Source organism: Etheostoma spectabile, chromosome 12 (assembly GCF_008692095.1).
Source record: "Etheostoma spectabile isolate EspeVRDwgs_2016 chromosome 12, UIUC_Espe_1.0, whole genome shotgun sequence".
NCBI classification, from domain to species: Eukaryota; Metazoa; Chordata; class Actinopteri; order Perciformes; family Percidae; genus Etheostoma; species Etheostoma spectabile.
Window position 1 is genome coordinate 2765850 of NC_045744.1, and position 17802 is coordinate 2783651.

General features: G+C 40.9%; 2 protein-coding genes across 6 annotated transcripts in view; both read right to left on the reverse strand.

Annotated features, from left to right (window-relative positions):
* Positions 1 to 11924, reverse strand: part of LOC116699144 (phosphatidylinositol 4-phosphate 5-kinase type-1 gamma) — a 26557-nt gene extending 14633 nt beyond the window's left edge. For 3 of the 5 annotated variants that reach the window (XM_032531558.1, XM_032531557.1, XM_032531555.1), the window contains exons 1-6: positions 11576 to 11924; positions 6256 to 6284; positions 6005 to 6094; positions 5709 to 5839; positions 5481 to 5598; positions 2095 to 2247 (exon numbers count right to left, since the gene is read on the reverse strand). In XM_032531558.1, coding sequence (XP_032387449.1) covers positions 2095 to 2247; positions 5481 to 5598; positions 5709 to 5839; positions 6005 to 6094; positions 6256 to 6284; positions 11576 to 11669 — 615 coding nt within the window. In that variant the 5' untranslated portion in view covers positions 11670 to 11924. Of the gene's footprint in view, positions 1 to 2094; positions 2248 to 5480; positions 5599 to 5708; positions 5840 to 6004; positions 6095 to 6255; positions 6285 to 7641; positions 7756 to 11575 lie in introns of those variants that run through there. The other 2 variants (XM_032531556.1, XM_032531559.1) reach the window with 2 other exon arrangements.
* Positions 11925 to 12730: 806 nt separating this feature from the next.
* Positions 12731 to 17409, reverse strand: LOC116699145 (phospholipid hydroperoxide glutathione peroxidase-like). Its single transcript, XM_032531561.1, has 7 exons — positions 17243 to 17409; positions 15841 to 15935; positions 15506 to 15650; positions 15263 to 15414; positions 13957 to 13981; positions 13776 to 13835; positions 12731 to 13288 (listed from the first exon to the last, which is right to left on the reverse strand). The coding sequence occupies exons 1-7, from the start codon at positions 17306 to 17308 to the stop codon at positions 13256 to 13258; spliced, it is 576 nt and encodes a 191-aa protein (XP_032387452.1). The 5' UTR covers positions 17309 to 17409; the 3' UTR covers positions 12731 to 13255.
* Between the last annotated feature and the right edge of the window lie 393 nt (positions 17410 to 17802).

Below are 17802 nucleotides of genomic sequence, written 5' to 3' on the forward strand. Positions count from 1 at the left end.
TATTCCACGTGTTCCAGCCTGCACCGTTACGTTCCAGTTCCACCATTCACCGCCAAGTTGTTTTTGGGCGGCCTCCTTTCCTTCTTCCTTCAGGTATCCTGGCCGAGCCACCTCACAGTCGTCCGTTCTGTCCTTCCTCACACATGGCCTCCAGTTCCATCTCCGTCTCCTTACCTCCTCACTGATTTTCTTTGTTTCTGCGCATCTCAAGAACTGATGTTGTGGAGACGTGTTGTGCCATTGAATCTTGAAAATCTTCCGTAAGCATTGGTCTGAGTGTCTATCTTCTTCTCCTCTCCCTTGGTTAGTTTCCAGGTCTCGCATCCAAAAGCAGAACTGAAAGGACCAAGCTCTTGAAAGGGAGGTTTTGGTCTTCCTGCTGATATCGCTGGCTTGCCATATGTTGATAGCCTTTTGAACTGTGCCTTGCCAGTGCCACTTTTCTTGACATCCGCTGTGCCTCCACCATCCTTCGTGACGTTTGCCCCCAGATCCGTGAGCTCTCTACCTCCTCTACCTCGCTTTCTCCAACCTTCAGCTTTCTGTCGCTCTTGCTGTGTGCATATTCCACTCTGTGATTACATCAACATCCATTCCTTTCATTTTAGTCGATAATTCCTAATTTCTGCTTTCTACTCAAACATAGTATAATTTCCTCTAAATTGGTCTAGACACAAACTCCAAAATAACTGTAAAACTAAAGTCAATAAGTTGTGTTACGTAGTGTTGAAAACGTCAAAAAAGTGACAACACGTAAGAAAAAGTGAAACTTGATAAAAAGCATCAACAAAAGGGTTGATTTTCAATTTTGATAAGAAGACACACAAGGGTTAAGCATACAGACATGTAATGTACACACACACACACACAACCACCACCAAACACACACCACACCACACCACACCACACAACACACCACACACACACACACCACACACACACACACACACACCACACACACACACACCACACACACACACACCCACCTAATTCTAGACACATTATTACAAAGCCTGTGGCCAGGTTTACGTTTTCCAACCCCTAATTTTTTCTTCTTTTTTTTAATTCTTCATACTAAATATTAGTATACAAGTTGCAGTGTGTCACGTGTTTATTGAACAAGCGTGTCCATGCTTCATGATAGGGATGGAACGTTGCATCGTGAATAGGTTAAAAATTGATGTAAATGTGTAAAGATTACAACTGGTTGAGATAAAAAAAAAATGTTTTAAATTTAATCAGCATAGGGCGTAATCTATTTTAGATTTGACTTTTTTGTCTTCAGATGTCACCGCGTCTTCTTAATTCATTTATTTGAAGAGGTTTTCTTTCCTATTTTAGTTATTTTAATGTTTTTATTTATTTGTACAACTCTAATTATTATTATTTGACATATTTCTTTTCTTCAATTGTTTTTAATCAAATATAATGTCAGTTGAAGTTTTGATAAAAGGATACATTAGTTGTTTGGCGTGATTTAAGGCAATAAATCCATACTTTTTAATTTTGTCATCTAGCTGCAGCTCATTCTGTTACAGAAATCGGGAGAAAATGGTATTGGGATTTGTGAACCTAATATCTTGAATTGTCTCAAAACGTGGGTTGAGTATATCGTAACATCCCTACTACTACTACTACTACTAATAATTTATACTGTCAATTGATCCCCAGTGGGAAAATTACAATTTACTTGTTAATTGTTAGTAATCACTACACACAGGTCTGAAATACACACACATGCTCACGACCTATTCATTCACATGTCAGAGTGGTGGGGGGGCTGCCAGCTGGACCAACGCCCTGAGCGGTTTGGGGGGGGGGGGGGGGTACAGTCCCTTGCTCAAGGGCACCTGGCAGTGCCCAGGAGGTGAAGTGGTATCTCTCCAGCTACCAGTCTACACTCCGTACTTTGCTCCATACGGGGACTTGAACCAGCGACCCTCCAGTTCCCAACCCAACTCCCCACGGACTGAGCTACTGCCGCCAACTATTACGTACTGAATTGTACACACTAGTGGCGTAATATATCACAATATTCATATGGAAACGGCTGTTGCATTGATTGTGATGAGGGAGCTGCTCGGGTTGACTCACCATGTAGTATCCAGGAAGGAGTTTCTGGAGAAACTCGGCCTCTTTGTGCTGAACGGTTTTGATGATGAACTCATCATCGCAGGTCACGTAGAATATGGAGCCACTGGCTCCTGGATTGGTCAACTCGATCAGTGGCTCGTTACAGAGGGAATACTGGACAGAGCACAGACACACAGCAACATAATAATAAGAATAAAAAAAAAGTCTGACAATCTGACCCACATTCTGAAAACACTGCTTGCAACAATTAAGTAGGACTGCACGATTAATTGTTCTAAAATCGCGATCTCGAGTCACCATGTTTACCATTTCATTTTTAACCCTTGTGTTGTCCTCCCGGGTCAAAAACGGACAAAGATTTGACATTTTCCTCCCTGTTCCTACCAACTACCACCACCTTACTAGTTTAACTACTTTTTGGAATTCATGGTCAATAACCCTCGTTTATATAGAGTAATACCAAATGTTTGAGTTAAAAAGCAGAAATTATGAATTACATTTGACAACTAGTTCAGAGGAATTAAAGTGATCAGTTGTATTTGCAAAGAGCGTTGGAAGGAATCCAATCCATTTTTTGTGGTAATTTGGTTAAAAGGAAACTCATATTTCAGAAATAGACATTTTTTAAAGAGGTCAAATTTGACCCGAGGACAATAAGATAAGATCTTAGATTTAAAAACTAAAAAAATTATTTTTAATGACTGATGATTCTCATTTAAGTTTAAAACAGACTGTATAAAATAGGTCTTAAAGCGCCGCAGTGCTCTCCCTTCTCTCCGTTTTCAGGCTTGTGGTGATGCCCAATGTGCTACAGGTGCCAAAAGAAATCTATGTTTGGTATTGCCAATTTGTTTTGTTTTCTCGTGGTGGGAAAAAATCGTGATTCATATTTTTTTCCCTGAATCGTGCAGGCCTACATACGACATTCCAGCCATTAAAGCAGCCTTTCTTTTCATTTGCATGCTTACTCTGCCAGTTTTAAAGGGACAGGCTGCCCATCTGGGAAAGGTCGGAACACGTCATTTCATGTGCGATGTTTTCTTTCACCCAGTTTGTAATTTCATCCTAACTTTGACACTTCCTGGGTACTGCAGGGCTGCATGGTGCTGTTGATATTGGATCCAAGAGATCTTTCAAACAGACAACCTAAAGACTAACGCATTTACCCACTCACATGGCATTGCTCACCAGCAGCTAAAAGACAACTTGGTTTTGAAGTGAAAGCATTACTGAGTACAAAACGGCGTTATGGGTGCAAAGAAGGAGTGAACTGTACATTATGACGCTAAGTTAAGTTAGTTACTCCCTTAACTGCGGAACTGTTGCTTTCGCCCACTTCTTGCTGGTGCTGAGTACAATGTGCACTGGCAGGATTTATGTTAAAGTGAGGCAAACCACGTTGAAGTGCACATGTAGCAGCTCAGCAATAGCATTAGTGGGCTTCCATTTACACTGAATATCTTACAGTGATGTGGAGCCAATTAAGACTTTGTAATTAATTCAACTAGTAATTAAGTTGGTTAAAATCCGGGGATAAGAGATGTTAGTAGTCTTGCATCTCCACAGCGCTGTGTCAGCTGTCGCTGCTGCTTTCTACTCTAGGATGGGGGGGGGGGGGGGGGGGGGGGGACGACACACACGCTGTGGTTTCTTTGTATGTCTTTAAACCAGGAACAAATCAAGGATTCAGCCACATATTGGGTTCATTTTCTGCAGAACCTTAGAATTCTTTTCCACTGAACCAAACCCTACGGTTGCACTAGGAGCGCTACACTGGTCGACGTCGAGGTGAAAATGGAACTTGTGAGCTGAAAACGTGATGTTTGGCAGCACTTTCAGTCAAAAGAAGGCCATTCAAGTCATACTACGTGTTCAATTTGCAAAGCCCATTTGTCTCGTGGTGACGAGGACCCTAAACAACACACAACATGGCCGCTGTTACTCAGAAAAAATACAAGTTGTGCATGAAGGAATCAACAGACAGCAGCCAACATGCAGCAACTTCAGGTATGACAAAGGAGGACAGTCACAGCACAGGACGCTGTTTACTTCATTAATGTGGTTACTGTGTAAATGGACTGAGGACGGGAGGAGGATTCGGTATTCGGTTTCGGATTTGGCAGAATCTTAACCAGTGGATTTGGTATTCCCAAAATACCCCCAAAAAATCTGGATTCAGTGCATCCCTACTTTAAACCAATCACAACCGTCCTGGGGGGTGCTAAGCCCTCATGGCAGAGATAGCGAAAGGGGAGTGACATGTGTGGTGTGTGTGTGCAGGATGTCAGACTTTATCCCATCTGGACATCTGTAGATCCAGACTAAGAAGTGAGAGAAAGTACCCATTGCTTGTAGTTCATTTAACAATTAAATGTTAAAGACGGCTTAGTTACAATACAACACAATGCGATTACACTGGTACTCCACCCCTCCACCCCTCCACCACCAACACAAACACAACTCGGACTCTCTGCTACTACTTGGAGTTTAAAAAAGAAAGCTTTAGTCTGCTGATCTTCCTCCGGCACAGGTACAATGTCATCTTAAATGTGAAATGCTTGTGTATGCGTATGTGTTTTGTGTGTGTGTATACTGTGTGTGCATACAAAATATGTGAGGGTTTATTTTTATCCTCAGAGCGGTATGGTCTGTTGTCTGGTGCTAAAGCTATATTTAGTCAGCTAAAACACAATTTTTATTATGGACTTGCTACATTTAATAATTAGTTAAACTGTGTCTTTCAAGCCCACATAAACAAATTCATATTTACACATGCAATGCACACATACCGGTTAAAAGGTTTGGGTTCACTTAGAAATTTCCATTGCTCTCCATTATAGATAGAATACCAGCTGAGATCAGTTGCATTGCTTTTTTTAACCAGGGCAGCAGTTTTAAGATTACATTATGTGGGTACATCAGTGCAAAAGGCTTCTCCAATGTTTTTCTAGTTAGTTTTTTAAAATGATATCGGGTTAGTAAACAGAATGGGCCGTTGGAACATTGGGGGAATGGCTGCTGATAATGGGCAATGTTGATGTTGCATTGAAGGGTCAGCTGGTATTCTGTCTATAATGGAGTGGAATGGAAATCTGTAAGTGACCCCAAACTTTTGACCAGTAGTGTACCTACTTTAAAATATTAGTAGATAGTTGTTTTGTGGCCATAGACAAAGGCATTGTAATAGAAATGACCCTCCTACACTGCCTCAGTATGGCTCTAGTCCAACTAATATTATGAACTGGCAGGTGTCCCCTGTCCAATAATATGGTCGTTAGTTAGGTGCTCTGAGGCAACTAATTATGTTTGATGTGTAAATGTTCACTTCACTGCCGATGCTTGGTGTAACAGGAAACACCAGTCATCAGAGAAAACAAATATCTCACCAGGTAGTCATCTGGTCGGATCCCAAACAGCTCTCGGAAGTAGCGGAAGGCCACGGGGGCGTAGGTTTTAAACCTGAAGTCTGGGTAGTGGTGGGCTGGAGTGAGGTTACTGCCCTCCCTGTATGGAGCAAGATGGGACCAAGAGAAGGAGTACAAGAGGATGAGAGGTTATACTGGTTCCTTGCCACACACGTGCACAGGGACACACCTCCGCTCATACAAACGCACCGGGGGAAGAAGATGCTTTCCACCACGTAAAAGTCCTGCATCAGCACATCTCTCTCAGGCTTGGAGCTAAGGTTGCCAACAGTGTATCCAATACCCAGCTGGATGGAGCCTTGCAAGGCAGAGGAGGTGGTCTGGAGGCGGAGAACAAAGAAGAGAACAATCGAGTGAGGTGTGGGAGGTAGCTTCGTGGTAACCTAGCGGATGAGATCGTGACGCCAAGCCGACCTACGAACGGCATTTAACTCAGTATTTGAAGATAAAGACAAAGAGAGAGACAGAAGAAGAGGAAAGTCTACCTTCTTGTAGGTTGTCTCCCCGGAGGCATCTACCCTTCTGTGGCCGATCTTTTTCTCATGGCCTGGGCCTGCACCGAATGGGGACGGCATCTGTTACAAGGAAAGGAAAGAGAAATGCAATCGTATGCGTAACATTTAGGGGCACGGCATATATTGCATATTGTCCAATCAAAAGTGTGGAATTGAGCCATGTAGGAAAAGAAAACAGACTAAAGAACGGAAAGAGAAGGTGAAAGCAAGTAGCCTCTCACCTCTGTTATCTGAGCTTTCTTGGCTGAATCTGTGGAGAGAGACAGAGAGAGAGAAGGTGCAGGAGGAATAGTTAGCACGATTTAACTGTTAACGATTTAACTGTTAAGGATTTAACTGTGGCATTGGACTCACACTGGGTTTGGTGACTGTTACCCGGGCAAATGTAAGCCATCATGATGACATACAGCACAAATAACTCAACCTTTTAATCAGGGCATAAATTGTCATTTTTGTTTCTTTACGTAACATTTATTCAACCAAGTTAGCCCATCTGACGCCCGTTTTTCAAGAAAAAACACCCTCCAGCATCGAGACAAAGAAGGTGTAGATAAATGTCCTATGATTTGTTTTCTAGTTATTTTGTATGTACAGTATATAAAATTAATTATAACATTTCCTTTGGGATAAATAAAGTATATATCTATTTATTTATCTGTCTGTCTGTCTGTCTACTGATATCTATCTATCTATCTATGTTTAGTATTTGTTGTTTATTTCATATTAAAATGTGTCTTTGTTTATTTATGTATGCAGCATTCCCCGAGGCAATAGACCATTTTCTGATCCTGATTCTGATAAAGAAATGAACAGTGTGCAATCATCCAGATATAATCTATCATCTATATCTATGAAAGCCAAATGTCTTCAAGCAAGTGCACAGAAAAGTCAAAATTGGAACGTATATAATTTCATGACGACCGGAAAAAACTTGGTGAGATTATTTCATTGGCGGTCACTCCTCGACGTGAGTCGAGGGCAGATTTGCGTCGCGCATGTGTCACTTTGCAACAAGTAGCATACGAGATGCTAACGCGAGACTGAGAAAATGGACCTACTTAACCAAGTGTGTTCACTGCTAGCTTAGCTACAAGCTAGCATCAAACGCACCAAAGGCTGTCAGTTAAATGGTGTTTTGAGCTAACGTTAGCCAGCAAACAACCATAGATAGCTACCACGCTTCTGAAATCATTTCCATCTTCTGTTATTGTTTGTAATGAGAAAAGTTCATTATTTTATGGATTTCACAAATTTCAGTATGACACGTTATACCGTGAACCGTTTAAATCTGAGCATGCGTGACTCAAATCTGCACTCGACTTAAACCAGGTTGTGACTCTAGCTGTGTCCATCCACACGTTTATATCCAAATTAGTAAAATCCCATGAGACCGAACATTTTTCCCATGAGCCGATTCAAATTTGACTGTTTCCATAAGGCATTTTTCATTCAGAATCACCTAATTTGGATAAAAATGTGTGGATGGAAACATAGCTATAGCTTATTAAATAGTGAAAATGCATGATATATGTATTCCACCAGACACAGCTAACAGCTAATTTGCGTAAAAATTTAACATCACCTTGTTCCAAATAAATTCCACTTACCAGCAGAGGAGTTTACAGGTTAACAAATGTTTTGCTAATCCAGAAAGACATGAAGAAAAATGTCCTGGCTAAACCAACCCCTGACATTCAGTAGTGCTGTGTTTCTATAAAGAGAAGGTGAAAACTCTATTAGTTGACTTCCTCTCTAATCTGATCTAATCTGGTTGCTGCCATTGGCTAAGGTCTCCAGATCACATCGGCAGCCAATCACACACGAGGATTAAAGAATCTTTCCCCACTGAAATAAAGGACGCGACCGGGCCGTATGTGTGCATTAAAGACGAAGAGAGAGCAGGACGGAAGGAAGGAAGTGAATGGGAAAAGAGACGGTTTACAGTACCACACACGACTTGGTCAGCGTCATCGTGCTAAATGTCAAGTCGTGTGTGGGAGAAGATTAGGAAAGTGCAGCTGACAGAGGCCCGGATAACGAATCCTTAAGCCATGTTAAATTACTGCACGCACTGTGGCAGAGGGTGCCATCACTAACGCACAACAGGACTCAATGACAGCTGACAGAATAATACATGATAATAATGACTTGTTGCTGGTGGGTCAACATGCAAACAAAATTAAGGAGTATGCAATCTGAATTGTCAATTTATCGTTGAGTAATCTGTTGATTATTTTCTCAATTCATTGCTTGGTGGTTTTGTCTATAAAATGTCAGAAATGGTGAAAAATGTCCCAAAACACCCAAGATGACGTCCTCAAAAGTCTTCTTTTGTCCACAACTCAAAGATAATTAGTTTAATATTATAGAGGGGTAACAAAAACTAGAAAATATTCACATTTAAGAAGCTGGATTGAGATGATTTGTACCGTTTGACTCAAACCGATTATCAAAAAACAACCAATCAATAAATCTTTGCAGCTCTAGTAACATGGTTCTCTTGAGCCCAGTACACGTGCACCACTACTCGGACTCTTTAGCTGCTTTACAAAGGCATCTGCATGGAAAACCTGAGGCTGCACTTACAGGCACAGCGATGCTCGCAGCTACATGCTAATATCCGCATGCAGTGACAATGCTAACATGCTGATGTTTAGCAGGTACAATGTGTACTATGTTCACCATCTCAGTTTAGCATGTTAGCATGCTAACACTTACCAATTAGCACTAAAGACAGAGTACAGCTGAGACTGGTGGAAATGGTATTGGTTTTGTGGCTCATTATGTCATGAACCAAAACACTGGACATATCAAAATTTCGACATGACGATGGTGACGGAAAAAGCTTCAAGTCATCATGAGGGGGAAATAAATATATAATTTCATTAATACTGTTTATTGATCCCTAGTACAGTGCATTGCTTCAGGAGGTGAAGTGGCATCCAGCTACCAATCCACACTCCATACTTTGGTCCATACGGGGACTTGAACCAATGACCCTTCGGTTCCCTACCCAACTCCCTAAGGACTGAGCAACTGCCACCCTCCTATGGAGCCTAAATGTCATGGCATCAATCCAATGATTGTTGAGACATTGCACTCACAACCACAAATGTGAACCGCAAGATGGCTAGAGGGAAAAGTCAGGCGATCCCCAACGCCATAGGAAATCATCCTCTGGTAACCATGAACGCCTGTACTGAATTTCGTTTGTTTTTGACGCATGCAACAAACTTAAAGGAGAATTCCGGTCAATTCCAATACGTAGCTCTGTTGTTTGTATACTTGGAGGTCTGTCAGTAGAGAGAAAAACTAACCAATCGGTGCTGCCTACACCAAGTTATCCTCCTGCTAGAGTTAGCACCCAACAGGCTTAAACAGGGCAAGTTTTAAACGTGTTTTTAACCTCTTAATATGTTCAAAATATCATTAAAGATGCCTCCCCATGTGAGGTGATTCCTTTAGGGGGAACACAGTGAATCTGACTGCTGGAGATGTGAAAGAAATGCATGAAAGTTGTGCTAATTCAGCTGTTTAGTTCCTATGTTGAGTCGGCAGTTAGAGAACTAAGGGACCGTCTACAAACTACAACACCGAAAAGAGATTAAAGAAAAATATTTAATGATTAAATAAGGTAGTGTCTCAAAACTTACCTCAATTATAACTGGTCTCCTGCTAGTTGCATTACAGCACTTACTTTTAGACAATAAGCATATGCTTATTTTTAAAAATGTGCGTGTTTCTCTTTTCTGTGTTGTAGTTTGTAGACGATCCCTTGCAGTATCAACACTGGAACTAAACAGAGATGATTTATTCACAACTTGTATGCCTTTCTGAGTCAGTCACTGGGTTCACTCAGAAGGAACCACTTCACATGGGGAGGCACATATGATATTTTGAGCATGTTAAGAGGCTAAAAACATGCTGCCCTGTTTAAGCCTGTTGGTTGCTAACGCTAGCAGGAGGATAACTCGGTGTAGGCAGCACCGATTAGTTCCGTTTTTCTCTCTACTGACAGACCTCCAAATTTACAAATAACAGAGCTACATGTTGGAATCAACCGGAATTCTCCTTTAAGAAAAGGGGCAGACAATTGGACTAGACACATTTTGCATAAATAACATTTAAAATATGGTAGCAATATTCAGCATGTAACTGCACAGACATAAATAGGGGTATCCTCATCATATCATTGGCTGTTTCTTGTGGTCCCTGTTGTGACAGGGCACACACGGCTGGCTACACCTGTAGCCTGCAGATTAGCGTTGCTTCACAACCTGGCAGGCGGGACAATGAGAAGGAGGGTATCCAGGGACAGGCGTTCACACAAAGAATCTCTGTGGGATTAGGGTCACGTCAGAATAATATGCCACTGAGCTGCAAGCAACAAACAGGACAAACACACTGCAGCATTTCGGAATACGGTGCGAGAAATCTGTGAGATGGTTTGAACAGATCAGCGTTAAAACACATTTACTGAAACCTCGTATAGAAACATCTTGAGAGAAGTATGTTTTAAGGCCAGTGTGTGGTTGTCATAGTAAAGAGGATTAGACCTCTCCCTCATCAGCTGTGAAAGTGGCAGCCTGTTGCAGTGATATTAATGTGACAATAAACACAGGAGTAGATTCATGCCCTAAGGCTCTCTGCACACATTTATAATCTGGTGGATTTAAAAAATCATGTGTGCACAAACACCCAACGGAACTGCGTGCACATGCAGAGACAACACGTTGGACCTCATAGAGTGACGATTATCACATTGGCTTAATTTAATCAACATTTACACATAAATATCATAAAACTCTCACGCATCTTCAGTCGTATTTGTTGCCATCACATCCACAGCGATGCTTAAAACTGATACCCACTAGAGATTAGTGTGTGGGTTATGCTATAATTCCATATCAGGTTATGTAAAGCACTCTTCAGATTAAGAAGAGGAGAGGAAGAAGACACATGGATGTTGAGGAGAGATGAAAAATGACACCATCAAGCGCAGTTGTCATACAAAGGTATAGCTCCTGCTGATGCTGCATATACAATTATGTATGTGTGAATTCCCTACCAGTCAATAGATCCACACTCATTCAGGTGAGATCCAGCTTTCATGTCTCAGCAGCTCTGTATCAGGTCTAGTGGGACTGTGTGTACACACATCATCCCTAATGTGCACGTTGTGTTGGTGCCAGTCTGCAATGAGCCACTGACACTATGGGCTATTGAGCAGCAGTGACTTGAATATTGACACTGTTATCTAACCAAGCCATGTATTATTCATTTCCACCGCTTTTCCTCTAAGCACAATTTTTCTGGATCTGCTTTGGTGGCAAAAATATAATTTTTCTTCTTCTGTAGTCTAGTCTTTTAAGTCCAAGTGCCTGGCTACAGTCAGATATGACTACACGGTAGGATGCCGCCCACTTATCTCCAACTTCTATCACCATAGTGCACCTGCTGTCCAAGATAGCGGGGTTTGAATGAGACCACAAAAACCATGGGACTATTTGACCACTAACGCTGAATGAAAGACATACGAACCGGTGTCCCCCAGGTCAAGTTGTAGACTGAGGCCGGCGGTCGCTTCCTCACTCGTCCTCCCGTCATCCCGGGTTTCCGCAGTCCCCCCGTCCATCTCCCGGACCCGGACGGCTCCTGACGACGACGCGAAGCCGTAACCTTCCTCAGTGAGAACGAGACGAGGCGGTATGGGTTTCGAAACAACGTAGAAATTCGGTCATTTCGCTTTCTTCGAGGTATACTGCAACAATTAGGCTACATAACTCCGCGAATGTAGGTTTGTCGATGGATATTTTGGGCCAACCGTACGCAGAGATGCGTTCAGGTTCGGCCAGCCAGCGGTGCTGCTGATCATCTCTGCCGCCGCTATTGTGCGTCATCATTCTCACGCAACGGCTGACACAGCATCCTCTTACTAAGCTCAACATTATCGGAGAGGTATCGTGTAACGTTTGCTATACATGCTACCTCTGCAAAGGAAGAAACCATTTTAATTGTAAATAAGGTTATGTAGGCTATTGATCATGCACCAGGATAGTATGGAATCCTAGAATATAGAAAAGAACTTGCTGAAAAAGTAATGATGAACATGTAAAATACTTCAATATGACATTCTTGTCAGGGTCTAATTGTTTTTCCATTGTTTGCACTGTATAGGATAAAGTTAGAGAAATTGGCAACTTGTTTCTTTTCACTAAGCAGATTACATTTCCGATTAATCACTAGTGTAACGGAGCCTTTTTTTGTCAGTGCAAACCATTGGTCAGATGAACATGAAAACTAGGACATTTGCATACCATATAATATATATAGAGGACAGAGTTTCCAGTAATGCATGAATAATTCAATATTTACATGTACCAGTTCTCTTGAGAAAATGTCCACATTCCCTATAATTACTACAGAGTTACTTCCAGGAAACTTCCTGGGAAATTACTAGGATACTTGTATTACAGAACCTTAAAATCAAGTTTAGGACATGCTGTATTCTATAAACAAAATGGACTGAGGCAGATTTACATTACCAAGGAAGGAAACAAAAGCATTACTAGAACACTAGTAAAGCTGACAAAGGGGAGGTAAACTTTCCCCTTATGATGTCATAAGAGAAAGATTCCAGATTGGCCCATTTGATACTCACAGTAACCATTCACAAAGCCAGAAGGTGAGCATTACTATAGCTTAAATTAATTATTTTAATAAGTGCATGTAAATTGACAACTTAATGTCCTGGATAGCATTTATTTCCAATTTCATCACATGGTAAGTCATGAGTTACAGATACAATAATGGGCCCTTCCGCAAGTTAAGTGCAAATAATAATAATAGTTATCAGTAGCTTGTCAGAAATCTGTGAAATATATGGCATTCTATGTCCTTAAATGAAATGGACATTGACACATGAACAAACTTGTCACTTAACATTCAGAAAGGATTAGATGGTATTTGTGTTGGAAAGAGGAATGGCTGAGCTTGCAGGAAGATGTGAAGGGTCTCTAGAATGTCCTCTCCTGTGGTCATATGGGTCTGGCATGGGTGTGTTCTGTGGGTTAGTTGCACGCTAGGGGTCATCAGGCCCGCCTCGCCCAATGTTGGGTTTACAGACAGGCCGTCACTGGTCCAGACACACACACACACACCAATACCCTGAAGTCCAAGGGAGAGGTCAGGAGTCAAACAAACACACGGGGGACAGTAGTATTACATGTACGTAGGCAGGTCCTTCTCCACCGCCTGCAAAGAGAAATAAGTAGAAGTCTTACTATGACAGAAATGGTGTATGGGGAATGCATTTATATAAAAAAAGTTTAAAAAACCCCCCCTCAAAATCACATTTTCCATGCGCCTTATCATTGTGATGCACACTGTAGTCAAGCGTCTCAAAATAACACACACACACACACACACACTTTTTCCTGCATTCCTCTGACGTGTAACCAATCAGCAGCATCATCATCAGATCTTGATACAATCATGCTGCATGTGTATTGGCTCGCTGCAGCTGATGAGATTTACTTCGAGGTATTGAATGACACGGCATTCGATACTAAAGAGGCAATTTGGTCTGTGCCTAAAAAGGATTAAAGTTCTCAGCATAGTATAAGCAAAAAGGATTGATCTAAATCAAAAACAGCAGAAAGCTATTGTATGCACCAAAATCCTATGAAAGATGCCACCTCCACAGCATCGGGACATCAGAAGCACAGCGAGTGTCACTTACGCTGGGATCATCTGTTGGCCCGTATCTCTTCACCACTGCTCCTTCTCGATTTATCAGAAACTGATGAGGAATAAGACATCAACAAATCAGCACATGTATTTTTCCTTTGGTTGAGGCAACATTTTACTGAATATGCTTATTAAAAAAAGAAGGGAAAGCGTCAACTCTATTAGCAAGTTACCTTTGTGAAGTTCCACTTGATGTTACTGTGGAGAAAAAATAAAAATATATATATCAACAAATTGTGTTGTTTCACCCTTCAGTCATGGAGCGCAGCCTCATTTTCAATTGGTTACAACGGATCAATATAGTGACCAGTTTATAGGGGGACAATTATTGAATTCATAGAGTAACTTTGAAAGCTACTCCTGCGACATGATTTGCAACTCTCCCTTTGTATGCCCAGTATATGACACTCATAATTTAAGCAAACCATGGTGAAATTCACTGCTTCGCGCTCTGTGTTAGTGTGCTGATTTTTGTGCCACCAACAAGAGAACAAGAAGAAGAGAAGAAGACAAATGCTGGAAATTCACAGGTAGGTTATTAACGGTACTTTCTTTACAACACAAGTTATATTGCTATAGCAGCATGTACTGGAAGTACTAAATTGATTTAAATTCACAGAGCTGCTAGTGTGAATGCAACACTAGCTCCCAGTTGTTGTAATAATGAGTTGACCATGTCAGCATAATCTCTTAAACTGAAACATTTTCCAACCCCACCCAAAGCGAATGAGGGAAAAAAAAAGAAAGAAAAAAAAAGAGGAAGAAAGTACTTGATCAGGATGTGTATGACACAGCGTTTCCTTCTGGGGTAAAAGTGAATAAGTTAACACTTGAAGAAAAAAAAATTACATTTCATACAGTATATCAAAACATTTGTATCACCATCAATTTCTAACTTTAAAGTGATTACATGTGGCTATTGCTCTCAATTGACTTTTTTACATTTATTTTTAACCAACATGGGTCATATTTTTGCTAGTTTTGGCCATCAGTTATGATTACATTTGAATCACCTAATTAATTGCTGAGATAGGGGAGATGTATAGTGACTCAGCGCTACAAAACTGTTTGCACACACTGAAATGGCACTGGTGAGTAAATTACAACAGGAATTATGGCTATAACTATGAAAAAGACCAAAGGTTGTAATCTTTATTTCCCACTTTTAACTATGTGGCTTATCTTGCAGGCTGACATGAATATTAACACACCACGCACTTCTAGAAAACAAAAATTCATTCAACTTCACTCACATAACTGTACATTACATGACAGAGCACGAAGAAATGTAAGCTAACACATAATGCTAATTATTAATGTACTAAAAAAACAACTTGTTCATGATATAGTGCTCAGGGTAGTTATTCTTATCACCTCTCAGTGATAAATGCATGTTCCACTAAAAGCTGTTACTCATTTTCTGTACAAAATGTCAAGAAACTTTTATTAAGTGAATAGACAAATAGGACAAGGACTCACTTTCCCAGGGTTCCCTTGCCTTTGGGCTGTGCCTTCATCCACTTCCACAGAGGGTGAGCGTTGTCTCCATTCACATCAATCTTACTGAAGAGGTCAAACTCAGCGTTGTAACCTTTGGCAAACTCTTTAATCTCCGCATCAGTCCCCGGCTCCTGGATCACACATACAAAAATGAAGTTAGAAAATCAGAAACATAGGTTATAAACATAAAGCTGTGTTGTCATTAGTTTTTTTTCTTCTTACCTGTCCTCCGAACTGGTTACACGGGAAGCCCATGATGCGTAAACCTTGCTCAGCGTAGGTGGCGTGCATTCCAGCTAGCTGAGTGTAGTTTACCTTGGTCTTTCCTCATTTAGAGGCCACATTTACAATGATGCACACGTACCCTCTGGCATGGGGAAACACAGAACAAACAAGAGGGTGAAATAAGGAAACAATTCTGCAAACTACAGCTTATTTGTGAAGTGTAAAACACGACAACTGGAAGAAACTCTACTGCTGTTCTTTCAAACTTTATGAATTAAAGTCATTCATTTTTTTTTAGGCCCATACAATACATGCTATGTGATTTATTTTACCTGTATTTCTCAAGAGACACATCATTGCCGTCAATATCCTTGGCAGAGAATTCGTAGATCGACTTGGCACTCTGCCAGTCTGCAACCTGAGCACACTGCAAAGAGGTGAAGGATTGAAATGGTGTAGGTGAGTTATAGTGTGTGACTGAGGAATACAGCTGAAGGCAGAGGTTTGTCAGGGCCTAAGTCCAGGAAAGCAAACCAAGGACAAAGGTAAGCTCAGGCCTGAGAAATAAGCAAGACTAATCCGATAAACAGGGTTAGCACACATGTCAAGACAACTTAAAAGTAAGGAAGTTGCACTTTGGCCCGTTTGTTTCATCATTAATGTCCCCTCACTTTACCAGCGATGGAATTAAACTAAGTACATTTACTGAAGTACTGTAGGAGTAAGACTCTTAAATAATAGGCAAAATAAAAATACACATGAGAAAATCTGGTTCAAAGTGTAAAAGACTTCCCTGTGATGGCATTTTTTTGTCCAACAGAACCTAATCACAGTGGTGGAATGTAACTAAGTACATCTACTCAAGTGTTGTACTTAAATACAAATTAAAAAGGTACTTGTACTTTACTTGAGACTTCTCTTTTCATGCCACTTTGTACTTCTACTCCGCTACATTTCAGAAAAAAAATATATAACTTTTTACCTAACTCCTCTAGGTTACTGTTACTTTTAATACTTAAAAGGACATTTTCCTGACGTTACATACTTTAAAGTAACATTTTCAATGCAGAACTTTTACTTGTAACAAAGTCTTTTACAGTGAGGTACAAAGAATGTGTTTACATGAGTAACGTTATCAGGAAAAACAAAAATATCTGATAATGGTAAATAATTGCTGTTTTACTGCTTTGCATAAAAACGAGGAAATATAATAAGAACACACTAGAGATTTGATCTGACGTCGGTTTACATCACCTGGCTTGAAGACTACTACCACGGATTATTAGCTAGCAATTTACTGTATCTTCGCGTCCCATCAGTAGACAGTGAAAGAGTCACATCAGAGCTAGCTAGCTAGCTAGCTACCGTTAACGCTACAGCACAGCCAGCTAACTGTGCTAGCTAGCTAACAACAACAGTCACGCTTTCACTAATATGGGGAAAATACCGAGACATTTTGAGTTGTATTCGCGTGAGACCGCAGCTAAACGTTACTGAAATCCAAAAACTAACAGCAACGTTACGCCTCGGGCTTTTAAACGAAGCTAACTAGCGTTAGTGGCTGCGTCGACATCGGACCCATTACTCCGTCACACCGCATTTAAAAATAGAAAACCTAACGCTGACCTACATTTAGTTAAGCATACAGACAGCAGCGGTCACACACATGTTTTTACCACGTACATAGGTACACATAAAGAGAAAGACATATGTTATCGTGCTCTAAGCACTTACCATGCTTCTCTGTACTCCTCTGCTGCCTAACAAACCTAACAACACTGTTGCTCTCCAGAGCCGCATGACGGCTACACTGGCTGCTGTTATAAAGCTAACACCGCCCACAGAGGGACGGCAGCACCGCTCACTGCGCACCGCTGGTACCCGTCACCACCAAACAGTAGATGAAAGGTTACCACCGCCCACTTTGCCTTTCCGGTTTATTTTATTTTAATTGTATTAGCATTTTCGATGGCCACAAACATAGAAGCTATAAAGTATTTTTGTTTTAACTTTGGAAAGTAAACTTTTGTGGCGTGTTGGTGTTATATGGCACTTGGCCTCTTGGGGGCAGCAGATAGATAGATAGATAGATAGATAGATAGATAGATAGATAGATAGATAGATAGATAGATAGATAGATAGATAGATAGATAGATAGATAGATAGATACCAGTAGGTAGATAGATAGACAGACAGATAGATAGATAGATAGATAGATAGATAGATAGATAGATAGATAGATTAGATTAGATTAGATTAGATTATACTTTATTTAACCCACGACGGGGAAATTC